The sequence below is a fragment of the Lagenorhynchus albirostris genome, chromosome 5, assembly GCF_949774975.1.
Source record: "Lagenorhynchus albirostris chromosome 5, mLagAlb1.1, whole genome shotgun sequence".
Lineage (NCBI taxonomy): Eukaryota > Metazoa > Chordata > Mammalia > Artiodactyla > Delphinidae > Lagenorhynchus > Lagenorhynchus albirostris.
Genome location: NC_083099.1, coordinates 62,865,393 through 62,885,397, shown reverse-complemented (window position 1 = coordinate 62,885,397; position 20,005 = coordinate 62,865,393). Strand labels below are relative to the sequence as shown.

At 56.0% G+C, this 20,005-nt stretch overlaps 2 protein-coding genes across 7 annotated transcripts; one reads left to right on the top strand and one right to left on the bottom strand.

Moving 5' to 3' along the window:
* Positions 1 to 6: 6 nt before the first annotated feature.
* Positions 7 to 10,649, top strand: CLCN2 (chloride voltage-gated channel 2). Of its 4 annotated transcripts, XM_060150172.1 has the most exons (19): positions 7 to 198; positions 287 to 365; positions 468 to 593; positions 691 to 775; positions 866 to 967; positions 1,836 to 1,920; positions 2,058 to 2,213; positions 2,597 to 2,666; positions 2,905 to 3,015; positions 3,235 to 3,448; positions 3,774 to 3,907; positions 4,150 to 4,322; positions 4,442 to 4,556; positions 4,774 to 4,847; positions 5,076 to 5,135; positions 5,278 to 5,316; positions 5,489 to 5,593; positions 9,846 to 9,932; positions 10,064 to 10,649. In XM_060150172.1, exons 1-19 carry the CDS (start codon positions 145 to 147, stop codon positions 10,256 to 10,258), a joined length of 2,064 nt encoding a protein of 687 aa, XP_060006155.1. In that variant the 5' UTR covers positions 7 to 144; the 3' UTR covers positions 10,259 to 10,649. The 4 variants fall into 4 exon arrangements, with proteins under 4 accessions (XP_060006155.1, XP_060006158.1, XP_060006156.1 ...); XM_060150175.1 differs by lacking the exon at positions 468 to 593; XM_060150173.1 differs by lacking the exon at positions 5,076 to 5,135.
* A 614-nt stretch (positions 10,650 to 11,263) lies between these two features.
* FAM131A (family with sequence similarity 131 member A) lies at positions 11,264 to 19,457 on the bottom strand. 3 transcript variants are annotated; one of them, XM_060150179.1, is made up of 7 exons: positions 19,221 to 19,452; positions 17,950 to 18,010; positions 16,821 to 16,963; positions 14,561 to 14,654; positions 14,144 to 14,326; positions 13,871 to 13,987; positions 11,264 to 12,332 (listed from the first exon to the last, which is right to left on the bottom strand). In XM_060150179.1, the coding sequence occupies exons 4-7, from the start codon at positions 14,628 to 14,630 to the stop codon at positions 11,857 to 11,859; spliced, it is 846 nt and encodes a 281-aa protein (XP_060006162.1). In that variant the 5' UTR covers positions 14,631 to 14,654; positions 16,821 to 16,963; positions 17,950 to 18,010; positions 19,221 to 19,452; the 3' UTR covers positions 11,264 to 11,856. The 3 variants fall into 3 exon arrangements, with proteins under 3 accessions (XP_060006162.1, XP_060006160.1, XP_060006161.1); XM_060150177.1 differs by lacking the exon at positions 17,950 to 18,010; XM_060150178.1 differs by lacking the exons at positions 14,144 to 14,326; positions 17,950 to 18,010 and having other exon boundaries at positions 19,221 to 19,457.
* Between the last annotated feature and the right edge of the window lie 548 nt (positions 19,458 to 20,005).

Below are 20,005 nucleotides of genomic sequence, written 5' to 3'. Positions count from 1 at the left end.
CCCCTCGGCAAAGAGGTAAGTGCAGGTTGGGGAATAAAGGAGTCCATCAAGTGGAGGAAGAAGCCAGGCCAAGGTCAGGATGTGCCCCTTCCCCACTCACCACCTGCCCCCACCTCCCAGGGCCCTTTTGTGCATATCGCAAGCATGTGTGCTGCTCTCCTCAGCAAGTTCCTCTCCCTGTTTGGGGGCATCTATGAGGTAAGGGGGACCTTAGGAGAAGGCAGAGGGAGGGATGGGCTGCTGAGCCCGCACTAACGCCGACTCCCCTTTCCACCGCTCTCGCCAGAATGAATCCCGGAACACAGAGATGCTGGCCGCCGCCTGTGCCGTGGGAGTGGGCTGCTGCTTTGCGGCACCCATTGGAGGTGGGCAGTCAGGTCAGCCCCAGCCCTGCCCTTGGGTCTGAGACGATAGGCCAGGCCCAGGCCTCAAGGGGCGCTCTCCTTGCCCACACCCCGCCCCCGCAGGTGTGCTCTTCAGCATCGAGGTCACCTCTACCTTCTTCGCTGTGCGGAACTACTGGCGGGGCTTCTTTGCCGCCACCTTCAGTGCCTTCATCTTCCGGGTCTTGGCAGTCTGGAACCGTGATGAAGGTGGGGGGACCTGGGGCATGAGAGGAGCCCTGAAATGGCTCAGGTGGGGACCTCCGAGGCTACAGCCACCTCCCTCTGCTACTCTGCTTCCCTTCAGAGACCATTACGGCTCTCTTCAAAACCCGGTTCCGGCTTGACTTCCCCTTCGACCTCCAGGAGCTGCCGGCCTTTGCTGTCATTGGGTGAGGAGCCGAGGGAGCTGAGGCGGGTCAGAGAGGAGGAGGTAAGAGAGAGGAGACCTCCTTTCACCCAGGTGCTTGTTCCCTCTCCAGTATTGCAAGTGGCTTCGGGGGAGCGCTCTTTGTCTACCTGAACCGGAAGATTGTCCAGGTGATGAGGAAGCAGAAGACCATCAACCGTTTCCTCATGAAGAAGTGAGTTGATTCTGGGGCACTTTGGATTGTGTGAGGGTCGTGGCCTGGGGGAAGGGGGGTGACAGGTGAGATGGTAGGTAGTGGCCCAGTCAAAAACAGGCACTCAGTGGTGTTTTCCAGACTGAACGTTTTGACTTTTATTTGAATTACCTGAAAATTGGCACTTTGGGATTTTTAGTCAGTGGCAGAGGGCATTTTGGATCAAAGGCTAAAGCTTCCTGTAGGCTCTTGGCCTGGCCCAGATAGCAATGCTCCCTGGAGAATGTTTGGGTCTTAGTTCTTCCCTCATGGAGCACAGCTCTCTCAGTTGTGACCCTGAGGATTGGGAGTGGGGAGGCCTGAGACATGACTTCTGTTGGGACTGACGTCCTTCAGGGAAGGGGCAACCAACTGAACCTGCTGCCTTTGGCACCTTCGGTCAACTTCATGAGTGACCCCGGCTTCCGCCAACACCGACCTTCACTCTTTTTTTTTTTTTAACCTCTTTATTGGAGTATATGTTGTGTGACCTTCCCTGTTAAGTCACCTCGGAGAAACAGACAGAGGCAGAAGAAACTTGAGCGTGAGGGGAGGCGTCACGGCTTAGCGGTGTCCAAAGAGGGCTGGGGGGATGAATTTTCTGCTGGTGCTACCCACTTAGGGAGTCAGGAGCCAACAGAAAGGCATTTGGGTTCATTATAACCCTGGATGGCCATCACCCTCAGAGACGTCGTATCATGGATGGCAAAGGGGGCCTTCTTTCAGAACTGTGTGCTTTTATGTAAGAGCCAAGGCCCTGCTGTGACCTCAGCCCTGAGGTATGTGAGGGCACCCAAGCCTATCACCAGTCTGTAGTAAGTATTTGATGCTATGAAATCTACATCTCTAGACGCCTGCTCTTCCCGGCTCTGGTGACCCTGCTCATCTCTACTCTGACCTTCCCCCCTGGCTTTGGACAGTTCATGGCCGGACAGGTAACCCCAGGCAGAACAGGAACTTGTACTTTCTCTTGGGATGCATCCCTTCTAAAGCCAACAGTCCCTGCTCTCCTGTGGGCCCCTTTCCTTCATCCTGTCTGTCCCCCAGCCTGAGGCACCCTGTTCACCTACAGCTCTCACAGAAAGAGACACTGGTCACCCTGTTTGACAACCGGACGTGGGTCCGCCAGGGCCTGATGGAGGAGCTTGAGCCACCCGGAACCTCACAGGCCTGGAACCCACCACGCGCCAACGTTTTCCTCACCCTGGTCATCTTCATTCTCATGAAGGTGGGGCTCCTTACATATGTATAGCCAACATAAGCTTACTAGGTGTGGGGCACTGTTCTAAGCGCTTTCCGTATGTTAACTCCTTTAAGCCTCACCACAGTGCTGTGAGAAAGGTACTATCAGTACCCCTGTTTAAAGATGGGAAGTCGAGGCACAAAGAGGCTAAGTAACTGGCCCAAAGTCACACAGCTAGATGGCAGGGTGAGGATTTGAACCCAAGCCACCTGGTGCCTGAGTCCTCCTTTCCTTCACCTCTGGGGGATTCCAAGATAGCTGGGAAGTTTGTGCCTGACTGATAAGCAAGGTAGGCTTCTGGGGTGGAGCTGGGAGCTGCCTGGGGCCTGGAGGTGCCTCTACCTGTTTGAACGACCTCCTGCCTGCAGTTCTGGATGTCTGCACTGGCCACCACCATCCCAGTGCCCTGCGGGGCCTTCATGCCTGTCTTTGTTATTGGTGAGTCCTCAGCTGCGGTTCTCCCAGCCTGCACCCTCTGGCTGCCCCCTGGCTGTCCCCTGTCTGCCTGGGAGCGGGTTTTGGTCCAGTACCTGCCCCTGCCCCCGCCCCCCGCAGGGCAGTCCCCTGCACTGAATGACCCACTGGCCCCCTCCCCTACCCTCTGACCCTCTCTCTTCCTAGTGTCCCTGCCCACCCCCTCCACTACCTGTTTCAATTCCCACCCCCCTCCCTGAAGGAGCAGCATTTGGGCGTCTGGTGGGCGAAAGCATGGCTGCCTGGTTCCCAGACGGGATTCACACAGACGGCAGCACTTACCGGATCGTGCCTGGAGGCTATGCAGTGGTGGGTGAGTGCTGCAGGTCCCCCGTTGTCTTGGAAAACCCCTGGCTGGGCCACAGGGCCAGAGGCTCTGGCGCCCCCTGCTGGCAGAAACCAGGCTTCTCTCGGCAGCAGAAGCCCACTCCCCAGGATTGTACTGGGCAGCCCAGAGGGTCCCTACAGGACTGGCGGGTGGCGTCATCTGGGGCCTGGGCACCCTGAGGAGACTGAGGGTGGCTGTCCCCAGGGGCGGCTGCGCTGGCAGGAGCAGTGACACACACAGTGTCCACGGCCGTGATCGTGTTCGAGCTCACAGGCCAGATCGCCCACATCCTGCCTGTTATGATCGCCGTCATCCTGGCCAACGCCGTTGCCCAGAGCCTACAGCCCTCGCTCTATGACAGCATCATCCGAATCAAGAAACTGCCCTATCTGCCCGAGCTGGGCTGGGGCCGCCACCAGTATGGAGGACTGGGTGACAAGGGGGGAGCGGTTGAGGGGCAGAAGCCACCCTAGGACTCCCTCCCACCCACCTCCAGCAAGGTCTTCAGCCAGTGAGGCTGGGAGACCAGCCACCCTGCTCCCTCCTGGCCAGAGCTGCCCTTGTCCACTCCCTGGGGGAGCTGTGGCTGACCCACCCCATCAGAACGAAGGCAGTAGGTACACCTCAGCCCTTAGCCCTTGTCCCCATAGGCTCTGGGGCCTTCCTCACGGCCTTGGGATAGTAGTGCTCCGGGCTACCCTCCCCATGCTGATGGCAAACCACGTGCCTCTCTCTGCTCTCAGGCAGTACCGGGTGCGAGTGGAGGACATCATGGTGCGGGATGTTCCCCACGTGGCCCTCAGCTGCACCTTCCGGGACCTGCGGTTGGCACTGCACAGGACCAAGGGCCGCGTGCTGGCCCTAGTAGAGTCCCCTGGTGAGACCAGGAGAGGGCCCAGGTGCTAGGGTCATCTGCCTGGGTCGCTGCTCAGGAAGGGGGAGGGGCAGGAGCTCAGGACCAGTCTCCTTGGTTCCAAAGGCAGTAAGCTAGCAAACCCAGCCAGGGTTTCCCTCGGGAGTGTGGTTTGTGTCCAAGGCCCCACACTGGGTGTGAGAGAAGGTCAGGGGGGTAGGAGGGCCTCAGCCCAGCTCCTGAGTCCTCCCACCTGCTCTCTCCAGAGTCCATGATCCTCCTGGGCTCCATCGAGTGCTCACAGGTGGTGGCATTGCTGGGGGCTCAGCTGAGCCCAGCCCGCCGGCGGCAGTACATGCAGGAGCATCGAGCTGCCCGGACCTCTTCCCCCTCCGATCAGGAGAGTCCCCCCAGCCCTGAGACCTCCCTCCTCTTCCAGGTGAGGGGAGAAGCCCCATGGCAGGGGTACCCAGACTTCCTAAATGTCATTGTGTTTGGGAGGGTGACTTAGAGGTGGTCCAAGGCCATGGGCTCCCCAACCCCTTCCTGCCTGTGCAGGTGAACACAGAAGACTCGGGCTTCCCTGCAGCACGGGGGGAGACTCACAAGCCCCTGAAGCCTGCTCTCAAGAGGGGGCCCAGCAACACCATGAACCTCAAGGAGAGTCCCACAGGTGAGCCCATCTGCTAGCACGACGGAACCAGAGACCAGCCCTGGAGATGCATTAGGGTCCCTGCCCAACCTTTTTACTGGAGCACATCCCAGCTAAGAGGCTGCCCAGATGGGCCAGGAGCAGAACCAGGACGCCTCTCCCCTTGCCCTCCTCACCTCTCCTGATCCTCTCCAGCAAGGATGACATTGCCCTCAGGGCCTTGTGTTTGGGAACACAGGGAACATGGAGCAGGCAGGCATCGCCCTCAGAAGCCTCTTCTGTGGCAGTCCGCCCCCCGAGCCTGCTTCAGAGGTGAGTGGTTAGAGCCTCTCCATCTGGCTCTTTCTCTCCAGCTCTCTGACGCTGAGACCACCTGTCCGTTAACCCTGCAGTGCCTGCCTCCACTCTCCCTGCCCTTCTTCCCTCCTGGATATCAGCTGTCCCTGCACTGTGCCCTTCCTCCCAGCCCCACCACTTTCCCTCACCTCCCTCCTCCCTATAACATCAACTCCTCTTCTCTCTGGTTTGGCGCTAACAAAGTTGGAGAAGTCGGAAAAATGTGACAAACGCAAGCCGAAGCGGGTCCGAATTTCCTTGGCGGTAAGTGCTCCCTCTCTTCCTGCAGCTCAGGAGCACTAGACAGGGAGGGCCGGGCTCTAGGCAGCGTAAGCTTCCCCTGAGCTGGTGAGTTACACCACCTCCCCCAAGCCCCTAGCTGCCAACCTTCCTTCCTCTCTCCTAGAGTGACTCGGACCTGGAAGGCGAGATGACCCCTGAGGAGGTAAGGTGTGACTGGACTCTGGACTCTTCTTCCTGAGTGTGTTCAGTCATCATGTTGGCTGCTGTCCCCATGGGAGGGACCATGGGGTAGGAAAAAGGGCAGGCCAACTTTCAAGGAGGTGAGAGCAGCTTTTGGTACTTTCTCCCTAACCCTCCTAGTCTTGTCCCCTCAGATTCTAGAGTGGGAGGAGCAGCAACTAGATGAACCTGTCAACTTCAGCGACTGCAAAATTGACCCTGCCCCCTTCCAGCTGGTGGAGCGGACCTCTTTGCACAAGGTAGGGCCAGAGGCCCGGGGCCGCCTGGGCTCTCAGGAGCACAGGGTGGGGAGCTAAGTCCTCCCACAAGTTTGGACTCAAGCCAGTGGGGAAAAAAGAGACAGGAGAGAGTGGGCTCTGTGCTAAGATGTTTTTCAAACACATTGCTTCAAACGATGGGAGGCCAGGAGCAGGGCCCCTTAGCCTCTTCCTGCCTATGGTGAAGCCAAGCATCATTTTTCTTCTGCTCAGCCTTGCCCCCAGGGAACTCTGGACCAAAGCGGCAACAAAGACAGGGCTGGAGCTGGGTGGAAGCCAGAAGGCCTCTGACCTAGAGTCAGAGCTAGGCAGGAGGCTGCCAGCGCCTGACAAGGCTGATACACCCACGCTGAAAAAAATGGGTGAGAAATAGGCAGGATAAGAAAATCTAATAAACAAGCGAACAAACATCCAAGTAGGATTGGGGACACTGCAGAGACGAGATAAACAAAGATGAGAAGTGCCTAGTGGGGGGCTTGGAATGTCAGACCCCAGAAAGTCTGACTCAGTGTAGGCCAAAGGAAAACTGGTAGAGACACAGGAAGATAGCTCAGCAGAAGGGCACAATGGCCTGCATAAATGCAGAGAAAACTGGAGTGCAGACAGGTTGGCGGTGGGTGAGGCTGATGCTAACAGAGGGCAGGGGCTGTCTTTGCAGGACTGCCTCGGGTCCCCCAAGAATGGCGCAGCTGGCATCATTGGGCACCTTCAGGCCTCTGAGCGAAGGCAGGGAGTACGGGCACACCCAGCAGGCTGCTTGGGCAAAAACCAGGGGGGTTTAGCTAAACTGTTGACAGATTTAACGTGCAAGCCTCTGAGCACATTAGACAGGGGAAGAGGAGGAATTTTCCCAAGGTCTGCAGCTTGGGCAGCTAGCTTAGACACAAACTGTGCCCAAGAGCCAGCCTAGTGCAGACAAGCAGGGCAGGAAGAACAGGGGACAAAAACAAAAAAGCAAAAGGTAATAAAGGAATGTATAAGCCTTTGGGTAAAGACCTCGGATCAAGATGAGTGGGTGAGTGGGGAACTGCAGTGCAATTGCAAGGAAAAAAGAAGATAGGCCTGTGAATAATACATTTGGCTTTTATTTAAAGCCTTTCTTCCTAAGACCTCTAAAGCGTTTCTATCACCTTACTTAATCTCCAGACATCACACGATGACGATGATAACACTGACGTGTTTTTTTTTTAGTGCCTGCTACATGCCAGGCAGTGGGCTAAGCTCTTCACATGTTTAATTTAATCCTCACAACCACCCTGTAAGATGGGTATTGTGATATTCTAGTTTTTCTATCCTAGTTTTTTTGTTTTGTTTTGTTTTTTTGTCTTTTTGGCGGTACGCGGGCCTCTCACTGTTGTGGCCTCTCCTGTTGCGGAGCACAGGCTCCGGACACGCAGGCTCATCGGCCATGGCTCACGGGCCCAGCCGCCCTACGGTACGTGGGATCTTCCCAGACTGGGGCACGAACCCACGTCCCCTGCATCGGCAGGCGGACTTCCAACCACTGCGCCACCAGGGAAGCCCCTCTATTCTAGTTTTTATGAGGACATTGAGATTCAGAGAGGTTAAGCAGGTTGGCCAAGGTTACACAGCTAGTAAGTAGCAGAACTAGGGCTGGAATCCAAGATGGTCTGACCCAAAAGCCTATGGATTTAACCATGTTAATACACAGGGAAGCTGAGGCAGTGAGGAGGTTACTTGCCCGAGTCAATATAGCAGAGTCAGGCCCAGAGGCCAGATTTCCTGGCCCCAATCCCAGGATTCTTTCGGAAGGCAAAACTGACCCTCTCCCTGTCAATTCACTGTTTCCAAGCCCAAGAAGTATGGGCCCTCCGGTGGGCTCCCTGGTGTCTAATTAAATGAAAATGAAAAAGAACAAAGTAGGTGTTTGTTGCAAACTTAAAAATCAGAGGAAGAAATGAAGCCTTTGAGGAACCAACTAACAAAAGTATAAAGAACTGAAAGTGATAAGAACATACAAGATGAGAATTCAAAATGTCCTTGTAGGCCTGAGGAGTCAGTAAGTAGTAGCCCCGTGAAGTCCAGGAAAGGAACATGCAGAGGGAAGAGGAATACACTGGAGACTATTTAGGAACCTGTGCCACTGTACGTCCCCGTACCATCAGAGTGCCTCATTCATTCAGGACCGCCTGCAGAGCAGCAGTGGGTGGAGGGGGGAAGCTAGAGTGCCAGCGGGCTGAACCCGAAACCTTGTCACATTTCTTAGCCTCTGTGCCTCACTTTCCTTCTCTGTAAAATGGGATCGTTGTGCCAACATAGGTTTTTCTGAGGATTAAAGTTGATAACATGTGAAGCACTTAGAACAGTGCCCAGCACATAGTCAGTATTCGATACATGTTAGGAATTACTGCTACTACTTATACTGAGAGGTGACCAACAGGAGACTTTAAAAGATGGTGTCGTGAGGGAAGGGCTGAAGCGTGGAAGAAATGGATGTTCTCAGAAGAGGATGAGTGATTATCTGAGGCTGGAAGCTGGGGTGGCTGGCGGCATCTGAGGCTGGAAAGACAGGCTGAGGCGAGTTTGGGAAGGGTCTCAATGGGCCATTCTGGGGAGTCCGGGGTCTAACTCAAGTTTGAGAAAGCTCTTAGTATGACAGAGCCAAGTTGGAGGGAAGGGAGGCAGAAAGCAGAACCCATTAGGATGTTGCAGCCCTGTCTGGCGAGGATGGTGAGGAGGTTGGGGGGAATGGCCAGGATGTTCAGAAAGTCAATCAGTAAGGCTTAGTGGGACAAGTGGTTTGGAAATCTAAAAAGCATATAGTCTGCCAGAAGCTCACTCTGATTAGGATGGTGGAGAACAGAAAATCAATGGGAACTATTTAATAGGATCCTTGGGAGAAGCTGAGAGGGATTATTAAATGATAAGGCAAGGCTAAGGGATTATTGAAACAGGAAATATAACGATATGCTTCCCTCTGAAGTCTTATGAAGAAATTAAAGATAACTTGTAGCACATAGGATTCAAGTTAGATATGAGGAGGAACTTGCTAACCACATGACAGTTATGACGTAGGCATGGAAGGAGCACAGAAAAGTGTATTCTAAAACTGAACTTCTATCTCCTTTTATAATTACTGTCATGTCTTAGATGGAGAATTTAGCACTGTATAATAAAACATTTTTAAAGTGTTAAGATGATAACAGTGAGTTCTGAGTAAGTGGTATTCAAGAAGCTGGGTTATTAATGCCCATTTTGATTCAAATATTAAGCCAAAACGCTTACAAGTAAACTCAAAACAGTGCGATAAATGATGGGCCAAAAATTCCAGGAACTGCTGAGTCAGTAGAGTGGTTTTCAAGACATCTGGCCCAAGAAAATCCACTTAGAGCACAAGGGGAACTGCCTGACAATTTCTGAACCCTGGTGATTACGTTCGAAAGCCTGGGGGGAGGGCCCGAAGCAAGAAAAACATGGGGGGATGGGCGTGACTGTTGTCCTCCTGGACTGCAAGCTACATCTCAAAAGGACCCGGGATGCTACTTGGGCCCCAGAAAAGGCAAACTGTTTGAGAGGTGTAGAGTGCTGCAGGCCAAGATTGGAGGGGTACCAAAACTGGCCAGCCGAGAGCCAATGGGAAGCATGTATCAGCCGCAGAGGTGAGTTAGGGGCAGAGGATTCAGGGCCAATACCCTTAAGGGGGAGTGGGGTGCGTGTGGAACTTTGGTCCATGACTAATTGGACAGCTGCATGGGATGACTGGTGCTGTGCTTCCTCCTTCTATAATGTGATGAAAAGTGAGCTGGGGCTGCAAGGCCACTTCTTCCTGGTGACCTTGAGCGAGTCACTTCAGCTCTGACCTTCATGTTGCCTCTCCTGTAGAATGGGTATCATACTTACTTCTCAGGACACTACTGAAATTAAATGTTAATGTAGGAAAGACCTAGCCCAGTGCCTGGCCAATCATCTGATGTCGTATTTCAACAGTTGTTCTCTCTTCTGTCCTCCTTTCTAACGTGGGACAAAGAAGCCTTCCTCTGTCCCTTGCTCCATCAATGTAAGCAACATAAAGATTCCCACTATCAAGTTTCTGAGGCCTGGTTACAGAAACATTCTGTTGTTCTTTTTCCTCCAGTGGTTCTGTCCCCTTCCTCACCATCCATCCTCACCCCTTCTACTGCCCCCCACCACCTTGTTCTGGGTCCCTCTGGCCTATAATCTAGAGCTGTCCCCTCACACATCAAGTCCAATGTGTTTTCTCCCCACCCCGCAGACTCACACCATCTTCTCACTGCTGGGAGTGGACCATGCTTACGTCACCAGTATTGGCAGACTCATTGGAATTGTCACCCTAAAGGAGGTGAGATGATAGTGACCACTTCCACTTCCAAAAAGGCTCAGAGGCTTATGTCCAGCCACCTGGGGAAGTGCTGGGGAGGAGTCTGAGCAGGGAGCTCCGAGTCCACACATCTGATCCTCTCACCTTTCCAGCTCCGGAAGGCTATCGAGGGCTCTGTCACAGCACAGGGTGTGAAAGTCCGGCCGCCCCTTGCCAGCTTCCGAGACAGTGCCACCAGCAGCAGTGACACAGAGACCACTGAGGTGCATGCACTCTGGGGGCCCCGCTCCCGCCACGGCCTCCCCCGGGAGGGCAGTCCTTCTGACAGCGACGACAAGTGCCAGTGATCCCCTCAAGGGGTGGCCTGGGATGGCAGTGGCCATGGCTGTCGACCCAGATCCTGCAGCTCTCCTGTTCCTTCTGCCTTGGGAAAACAGGAGTTCCAGCCCCGCTTCCAGACCTGGGGTGCTAGCATCTCCTGGCTCATCCTACCTGAAATCTGACCCAGTGCCCACCTGCAGCAAATGTTCCAAGGGCAGGAAGGTCAGCACTGCCCTGACAGGGTGGGGGTGGGTTCACTTGACCCCTGCTCCCCCTTTGAGGGAAGGGGTAGAACTAATATGGGTTTATACTGGAACCTCCCGTCACCAGATGTACATAGAGATTTACAAAGATTTTTATATTAATTTAATAAAACAAATTCTTAAATAGAACAAAATAAACACCTAATGAGCCACTTCTATGTAGAATGCTTGTGCCCACCGGCTCCTGTTCTTACCTTGGGCCCTCTCACCTGCCAAAGCCTACAAGGCTCCACTTTCAGCAGCCACCCACCCCCCCCCGACAGCCATAAAACTCCAGAGCCTGCTGTCCGTGGAATGCAGGGTCTGCAGAGGCCACCACCACCGCTTGCCATCAACACCCTGGTTGGGGCGCAGTCCCCCAGTAAGGTAGCTTTGGCCTTTTGTTCAACCAAGAAAGGCACTACCCTCTTTCCTCCCCAAGGAGAGACGCTCCCTCATGACTGTCACTCGTTGGCACCATTCCTGCTGGCAGCTGCCCGGCCACCTGTGTGGCCCCCTCGTGGCCCTCTCTGGAAGAACATCCAAATCACGGCTCCGTGGCAACCAGAGCCATCCCGTCTTCCAGCTCCACCCTAAAGAGAACTGTTGAGTGAATGGGGCAGCCCCCAGGCTGAGAGCCACCAGGACCCTGCCCACATGTCCTACAAGTAGCTGGGAAAGGGCCCAGACCCCGCCAGGGGGGCCAGGGAAAGGGCCGAGAGTACAGGCCTTCATCATTCCAGTGCCTCCCAGAGAAGATCCGACTGAAAGAACAGACCAAGACCCCTCTTTAGGAAAAAGAAGATTTAGAGATGATGGACAGGTGAAGCACAGCACGAGCCCAGCTGGGCGAGGGGCCCTTGGGGGGACAGCTCAATCCAGAGGCTCCAGGAGGGTCAGAGCCACCCCCCACCCCGGGCGGGGGCAATTCTGTCAAGCACTACACATGGACTCGGAGGTGAGGAGAGAAGCAGAGGAGAGGCAGGGGGAGGGGGTGGGGAGGCAGGGCTCCCTCCTGCTCCACCCCACACAGCCCAGTCACAGCTGCCCCCATAGGGGTTCACATCACCCAAGGGGGAAATGTGCACGTGGTGGTTTTGATTTAAGAACATGAACATCACTGTCTGCCACAGCTGTAGCCATGCCCCAGGGGCCCCGGGCAACCCCCGGCAAACCCCAGGAGTGGGGGCAGGACATGCGCCCCCAGCCTGGCCCCTGCCTCCTCTGAACACTTTCATGCAAACACACAATGGAGGAGTGAGTGCTCCCAGGAGCCCTCCAGGCTTTGGAGCTCTGCTGGAAGCCTCGCCCGTGCTTGGGCACAGAGGCTCTGCCCCCAGCAGCGGCCAGGGGACACATGCCACCACCGGGCATGATTTGGGTCACTGTTCCTCTGGCTCCACCTCATCCTCGTCTAAGGACACCACCCCAGAAGAAGCTACGTCAGAGGCTTGCCGCTGCCGTTCCCAGCTGCTCGCTGGCGGCAGGCAGAGCGGCTGGCAGTCCTTGCAGGGGGCTGGCTCCTCCTCAGCAGGAGAAAGGCAGGACTCTGTGAGGGGCGAGTTGTAGAGCGAGTCCTGGGCCTCCAATGGGCCCAGGCTGCGGAAGGCACTTTCCCGGCTGTGGGGCAGTTTGGCGAGGAGCAGCTCGTCGCCCAGCAGCTGGGAAGCCAGGCGGGCCGGGGAGCCCAACAACCCGTCCTCCAGGCTGCACAGACTAGAGCACAGGGTCTCTGGGGACACGGTCTGCGAGCAGTCGCTCTCGGGTTCCACGGAGCCCTGGCGCATAGGCCGGGAGAATCGGTGGCCGGTGAAGAGGTCCTGGAGGTGGGGCCCCAGGGGCAGCTGCCCAGTCATGTCTGCAGGGGGAGAGAAAGAAGACAGCCCAGCTAGCCCCACTTCAATTGGCCAACCTGGAATGGAAGCCGCATCCTCTCAGCTCCACCCTCACAGGAGCTGAGTAACTTGGAGCAAGTCACTTAACCTCTCAGTGCCTCGATTCCCTTAATGGTGAATTGGGGGTTATAAATTTACAGGGTTCTTGAGAGAACAACAGACTCTGGTACACCATATGAAACAAAATATACAGGGATACCATACATGGTGCAGGTTGTTCACTGCACGAGGGGAGCCTGTCCAAGGCAGTGAGTGAGGGCTGAAATTCAGCACTCACTCTACCCACCAAGCAACATGCTCTAGCATGGGTCTGTGCCCACCAGATAAAGACATGCCTTTTTCTAATTTGCACAAAGATTCCACATAGGCTAGTAGTGGCCTTGGATAAATGTTAGTTATTATCATTATACCAGGAGTCAAAGCAAGCCTGGAACTCAATTAAACAAAAACGCTTGTGGTTCAGGCATCCAAATCAGTCCCCTCTAGACCACAGCAGCAGTCTCCAGTCTGCTCTAATGTATTGCCCACCTTGGAGAACTTGTTAATTAGCTGGAGGGGTCGGGGTGGGCGGAGGCAATGATCTTCAAAGGCAAAGGGGGGGGGAAGGTGGCCTGTGAGGTTTGAGCCCAGAAGCTACAGAGAAAGTCAGCCATGTGGTTCAGAGAATGGAAGATGAAAGGAGGGCCTCTGCACAGCTGCACGGCCCCCCGCAGGGTCCCCTCTGCATGCCCTGGCCCAGAGAAAGGTCCACAGGCAGGCCTTGGCTGGAAGGCAAGGATGCTGAGCTGGAGCCAGCGGCCCTGTGGGCAGTCCAGGCCCAGCAAGCCTTCCTGTTTGCCTGGGGCCCCAGCCCTGTGAGGAGCTGTGCTGCTGCACTGCGGCTCCTCTGCGCTGCCACAGCCAGCCAGAAGCGGACCCTCTCAGAGAGCAGCTGCTGAGAACGTATCAGTGAGGTCTCTGGGCCTATTTTTTTTTTTTTTTTTTTTTTTTTTTTTTTTTTTTTGCGGTACGCGGGCCTCTCACTGTTGTGGCCTCTCCCATTGTGGAGCGCAGGCTCCGGACGCGCAGGCTCAGCGGCCATGGCTCACGGGCCTAGCCGCTCCGCGGCATGTGGGATCTTCCCAGACCGGGGCACAAACCCGTGTCCCCTGCATCGGCAGGCAGACTCTCAACCACTGCGCCACCAGGGAAGCCCTGGGCCTTTTTTTTTTTCAGGACTGCAAAGCCCAACTGCACAGACAGGCAGAGAAGGCTCAGCACCTGTGAAAGAGGAACCACTCCATTTCCAACTGCTGACTGCCCACCCACAAGCGTAGATAGCCCACCTGCCCCTTGAATGTCAAGGACTGCCTGGACAGAGTCTGTCCCTCTCCTCTCCCCTTCCACAGCTTGAGGACATTCTGGATCTCCCCTTCCAAAACAAAGGCCAAGCTCTGAATCACAAGGCCTATCAGGCAGTTCCAGCCCAGCTGGCAGCACTAGCAATGGGATGTCCCCTCACCTGAGTCAGTTCCCCCAGCAAAGTCCTCATCATAGGATTCATCGGTGGAGTCCTCCCCATCCACTGATGACCATGCCCGGAGCTTGGCTTCTGCAATGGCGAATTGCTCGGCCACTCCTGAGAGGAAGGACACAGAATTCGTTTAGCAGAGAGGATGAACTAAGACTAGGGCTCAGCTTGGACACAGGAGAGGGTAGACACAGGGGTGTAGAAAGACTCCAACCCCCACATCAGGCCCAAGGAGAGGCACACGAGCATCCCTGATAAACCCACCTGCTGCAAAGCGAGCCTCTTGTTCACCCTCACTGAGGTCTGAATAGGAGGAAAAGGCTGATTCTAGGGCAGCGGGCGAGTCACTTGGCTTGCTCCAGCCCTTCCACTCAATGAGGTGAGCCACTCGGCCCTGGGCCATGGCAGTGGGCTTGGTCACGTGGTCCTTCACTACCTGGGAAATACCTGAAGGTGGGCCAGAGTGAGGAAAGCTGGTAAGGGGAAAGACCAGGGAGCATCTGGGAGGGAAGTGGTAGGGTCCACATGTGCCCTTGGGTGGGAGGAGGAGGCTGGGATTCATCTGAGAAAGAGAGGAAAAGGGAGATCCCAGCAAGAGCTCACAGGATCCAGTCCCCAAGGGCATGTGCAAAAGGGCAAAGAAAGGACCAAATGGCCAGAGGCACGGGAGAGGGTGCATACCATGCAGGGAGGATCTGGCCAGCGCAGCAATCTCCTGGATAGTTAGGGCTCTTCGGGACTTGGGCAGCATCGCGACTGTGTCTCCAACATTCACCTTGGGTGACAGCATCAGAGGGTGAGTGCCCCTCTGACAGCAGTGTCCCCCAGATGCCCGTACTCCACCCAAGGCATCAAGCGGATGTGGGAGCCGAGAAGAGATGCGAGAGCATCTCAGATGTCCCAGTGGCTGCTGGGATATGTAAGAGGGTAAGAAGCCAGGATCAGCAAACTGTGTCCTCCCAGGGAGCAACAGAGACTCCGTCAGGCCCAAAGAAGCAGAACTGCAGCTAACCCTCCACCGTCCCAGCTTGCAGAGGGGAGGGAAGCAGGTTGGCAAGTAAACGGAGTGGGGCCTTTGAGAAGAGCAAAGAGGAGGGGACAAGGGTATGGGAAGAGGGACTTCCCTTCAGGTCCTCTCTCCCTTGCCCCTCTCCTCCTCTCAGTCTTCTGACCCCCATTCTAGCTGTTTCTAGAGCCTACAGCATGACCAAAACCAAGCCCAACACCTTCTCCCCATATCTGGCCCTGCTTCCAGACTTCCTGACTTTGCATCACCCCACCATTCGCCCATTCAGCCTGGCTCCAAACCTCAGCTCTTCCCTATCTTGCTTACCCGTATCTGGTGTTAAGACCTAATGATTCCATCGCCAAACTGTCTCTTATAGTACCCTCAACCATTCCACTCCCACTGCCACTGCCCTTCCTCAAGGGCAAGCCCTCAGTGCCCCTTGCCCAGATTAGCACAAGTGGTGGTCCCCCAAGTTCCAACTCACGCTGAGACTTGGAACACACTGTTTTCTCAGCCCAGAATGTTGTGTATGTAAGTGTTCCCCTCCCCCCTTCCCATGACTGTCTGGCTCTTTCTCATCTTTGGGGTCTTGGCTGAAATATTACTCTCTCAGAGGGCCTTCCTGGCCACCCTACCAGTAGTCCATCCTCCCTCTGTAGTCTGTAACAAGCCACCATCCTCAATCGACGTACCCCGTGTGTGTCATTATGGTCTATTTCCTGTGTTTCCTTATTTCTTGTTGATCTTTAGCTCTTTGAGGAATTTGGTCTCTCTTGGTCACTGCTGCACCCTTGTGTTTAACATAGCGCCTGGTACACAGTAATCGCTCAAAATACATAGGCTGAATGAATGAGGCAAAGTATAAATGTAAACAAATAATTTTCCTGGAGTGCAACTGCTCACAATATGTCCCTATTTAAAATCTTTCCTGGACTCCTCCAAGGCCCAGTGAAGCGCAAGCTTCACAGTCAGGCACTGAAGGAACCCACTCCGTGAGGCCCCGGCCTCCTTCCAGGCCTGCTTGGAATCCACCACTGATCTCCTCTGCCCAGTAAAAGTCCACTTCCCCACCTTCCCTCCAGGCAAAGGAACGCAGCTTTCCCCTGGGCGAAGAATGCCATCCTTGCCTGACAAAATGCTCCCTACCATTTAAGGCCTGACCCTCAAGTGCCACCTCCCATTACGATTTCAGTCCAGTTTCTCTCTCTGTCCTCTTGGATGCCTGCAGCCCCACCTCAGCGATGCCCTTGCATCTCTCCTGAGGGATCTTGGGATGGCAAAGCCTGAGTCTGATTCACCTGGGTTCCTACCTCCACCCTACCCCTGGCTCAGCGCCCCTTGGCAGCCCGGGGAAACGTTTCCCTCAATGAATGAATGAAGTCAGAGGCACACACCCCCTCCTCGGCATTGCCTAGCTCTCCTCCGTTACGTTCCCACCCCTCAGAAGAGGGACTCCACCTGCCCCTTGACCTCAGGCCCACCCTGTCCCTCCCCTTCAGTACCTGGCTGACAGCGCCCCCAGGGTGGTGCCGGCAGCTTCTGGCCAGGCCTGGGGGGAGGAGCACCTGGTGGGTGTTTCCTGACTCGCCCCCCTCCCACCCATCACTCCCCCCAGCCACCGCCATCCTTGCCTGCGCTCACGCAGCTGCGGCCCAGGCCCAGAGAAAAGGTGTATGTCTCCCTGGCAACCCATCACCATGCAACAGGGTCTCCAGGGATACGGCCCGGGATGCGCTGACGTCAGGGCCCAAGGCGCAAGAAAGCCCGCCCGCTGGCACAGCGCCAAGCAGAGCAGACCGGCATGGGGGCGGCCTTGGGGCCCCGCCGGCCGGATAGCGCCTCCGCTCGCTCGCAGGAAAAGGGAGCCAGGAGTAGGCTGGCGAAGCGGGCTGCGGCACACCCTCCCCACTACCAAAACCAGGGGCCCAGCACCTCTGGCAAGTCCTGGCTGTCCACTGAGGAAGGACGGGAGGACCGGCTCCAGCCTCGGAGGGTCCGAGCAGATCCCAAGGAAGACAGAGAGAGGCCCCGAGGAAGTTCGATCCACTCCACAGCCCACGCCGGATCCGAGGCCACTGAGGGGTGGGGGGAAGGCTTTTCAGCGGGGCTCGCACTTCTGCCGAGATCCCCATTTTCATCCGGGGTTGCCGTTCCATTTCTCCATACCACCTCCCCCACCTCCCAGAATATAAGCATCCACCTGGAGCGCTCCGCAAGTCTGAAAGCCCCCATCCCACAGCCCTGAACTTCAGGCCTCCGGGGGCCCTTTGGTGGCAGCCACTCCTCACCATCCTCCTCAAGATATATCATGTCATCAAAGCCCTAGGTATGAAACCTAATCTTTGATAAATTCGGAATTTTCTCAGGTTTCTCAGCCTACCCATTCCTCTTGGAAAGCACACCACAGTCTTCCACCACCATCACCACCAACAACTTGGACCCTTTACAGGCTTGCTCTGGTTTCTTCCTCTCGCCAGCCACAGCTTGTGCGCAGCCCTTTACTCTTCTTTTCTGACAAACCCGTGATTTTTTCTGACTTTCGCCCCAGTCCCCTAAAGCTTTTTCTTAATGCCCTGTTTGGCCCCAACTTGGTTGCTCCTATTTCAGCCTGGTTCCCAAAATCTAAGCCAGAGTAATTTTCCTCTTGCCACATAAGCATCCTATTCCTCAGCTTCCCATCACCTCCCAAATCACATCTGCGTCCCTGATCTCACCTCTGCGACTTGTCTGACAAGTCCATCGTCCTCCAGGCCCTTCACGCTGCCACAGAAACATTTTGCCCAGCACAGAAATCATAGGCATGCTGGCTGTGTTGATGCAGAGAACCAAAAGCCCAGAACTGCTCCAGGCTCAGCTCCCAGTTCTGTTCCTATTTTGGCTCCGGATGCTGAGCCAGTCCCCTCCCCACTTGGAACCTGTGCCTAGTCACATAAGGAGAACACTTCTGCCTCATGGCTTTGAGGAGGTGGGAGTGCCAGGGCCCAGCTGAGCTCTCTGGAGCTCAGGGAGATGAGGCTCATCCCCTAGACAGTGCCAACAGGCAATGTACATAACAACTGACCTTTAGCTGGAGCAGCCGTCTCTGTCCCTGAGCCTCAGCCAGCTGGTGGTCCCCAGAAATGCTACCAACCAGAAGGAAGACACAAGGTTACAGGCCATCCCTGGCTGCCAGCTGGTACCTAATCAGGGCTCTTGAGGCTAGTCATGAGGTCAGCCAAACTCTCCTGACTAAAGGAGGGATGGCTTCCTGAACTCTAAGCCTTAGCAGGGCCAGAGGAATCAGAGCAGCCTGCTGCTTCTCAGCTTCAAAAGTCATGAGATTAATTTAGGACTACAAATCCCAGAATTCCTCATGTGAACCCAAGTAAAGTACACATCTCAGCTAGAGTCTTAGCTCCAAAGAACCTCAAGTACCACACATACTAAGGCCTGTGTGACTGACCACCTGCCCTGAAAGCCCAGGACCCATTCCAAACCCAGCCCTCAATGTCACAAGCTCCTGCCTGGCCTAAGGCATGGAGAAATCCATGACACTGGAGTTAAGTAGGCTGGCCCACCTCAGACACTAGAACTACGGCCAGGCCCCAGCGTGCACCACCATCTGTGGGAACCAAGGCCCAAGCAGGGATCAGCAGTTGTGGGAAGGATGCCTTGATAGCCTCCCTTGGGCTCCTGTTTCCCTCCACAGGGTAGGGTGATTTTTGTTTCCGTTGGGAGTGGGGTAAGGGAACTAAAACAGTTTTAAGAGGTGAGAGGTGATCAGGTGCTCACAGGTGCCCCCAAATGGGGCCGCGGTCCACTTCATCAACCTGCAGACTCTAAAGCAGGTAACAAGTTTAGTCAAAAACTCCGTGGTAGGGAGCATGGCCAGCGTTTCCAGACTACCTCCTGAAGGGGGTTGGGACACAGCTCGGAGAGGCAGGTTCCCAGCACAGGGCCACTCCCAGGACAGTGAGAGGAGAGATGTAGGCAGAGGGGGGTAATCGTGAGTGGGCGTGCAAGGCCAGTCGCCACGGGCTGGAGAGGGTTGACCAGTCCCTCTCTAGGCTGTGCGCCTCCTGCCACCCTCAGCGGTGGGGAGTCAGGCGGAAAGCCCACGAGTCCACCCCGCAAAGCCCAGAGGCAGGCAGCAGGCCTTTAGTAGCGAGCCCGAGTCGGCTAAGCCCCCTCCCGGCTCGGCCCGCTCCCTCCTCTTGCCGGGCCCGCCTCCCCAGTGCAGGCTCCTCCCTCTCCCAACACCAGCCCCCTCCTCAAGGCCCCCCCCCGCCGCGGCCCGCGCACCGGGCAGCCGCAGCCAGACTCCCCAGCACCGGCCCGGCCTCCGCCTCTTACCCTGACCCGCCGGGCTCCGAGAGCCGATACAGCCCATGGCCGGGCACCCAGGCACGCTAGCCCGCGCTCGGGGCCCGGGCCATCGCCTTGCAGAGGGTCGGGCCGCGGCCGCCACCGGGGAGGGGAGAGCCCGTGAGAGGGGAGGGGGTGGGAGCCGCGCGTCCGCCAACGCTCCTGGGAGAGGGAACCGGGCTGGTGACGTAAGCGCGGGGGCGTGTCCACCCCCGCGTCACCACCCAAAGCGGGCGGGGCGAAGCGGACGTCACAGCCACACAGATGGGGTCTGGGGCCGAGTCCGGCGAGAAAAGCTCGTCCTCTGCTGCCAGACCCGACTGCGGAGTGACCTGAAGGCAGGAGGGGTGGGAACCGAAGGGACGGGGCACGGACAAAGACTCACTGGGCCCGTGCTACCGGGCATACTGCATGGGGACAGAAAACCTCATTGTGTCCAGGGTTCTCCTCTTTTCAAGATGAGACCTTCAAACCATAGGTTTCAGCTATAGACGGCCTGAAACCCAGGGCCTTCACACACAGGAGTCTGCATCACATTCTGGTAGGAGCCGAGACAAGCAAGTGTGTTCTATGAAGTACCCACAGCTGTGTCCCCCTTCTCCCCTCCTAATCAACAGTGAGCCTTACCATGTCCACTTTGAGGGCCAACCCTCCAGGAAAGACTCCCTAGCCCTCCCGATCATGGACAGGGGAAGAGGCAAGAGGGGTGCCAAGTTACAGAGAACAGTGCTACAGTGCCAGCTCTGGAAAGGAGGTTGCCCACCTACCCAGAC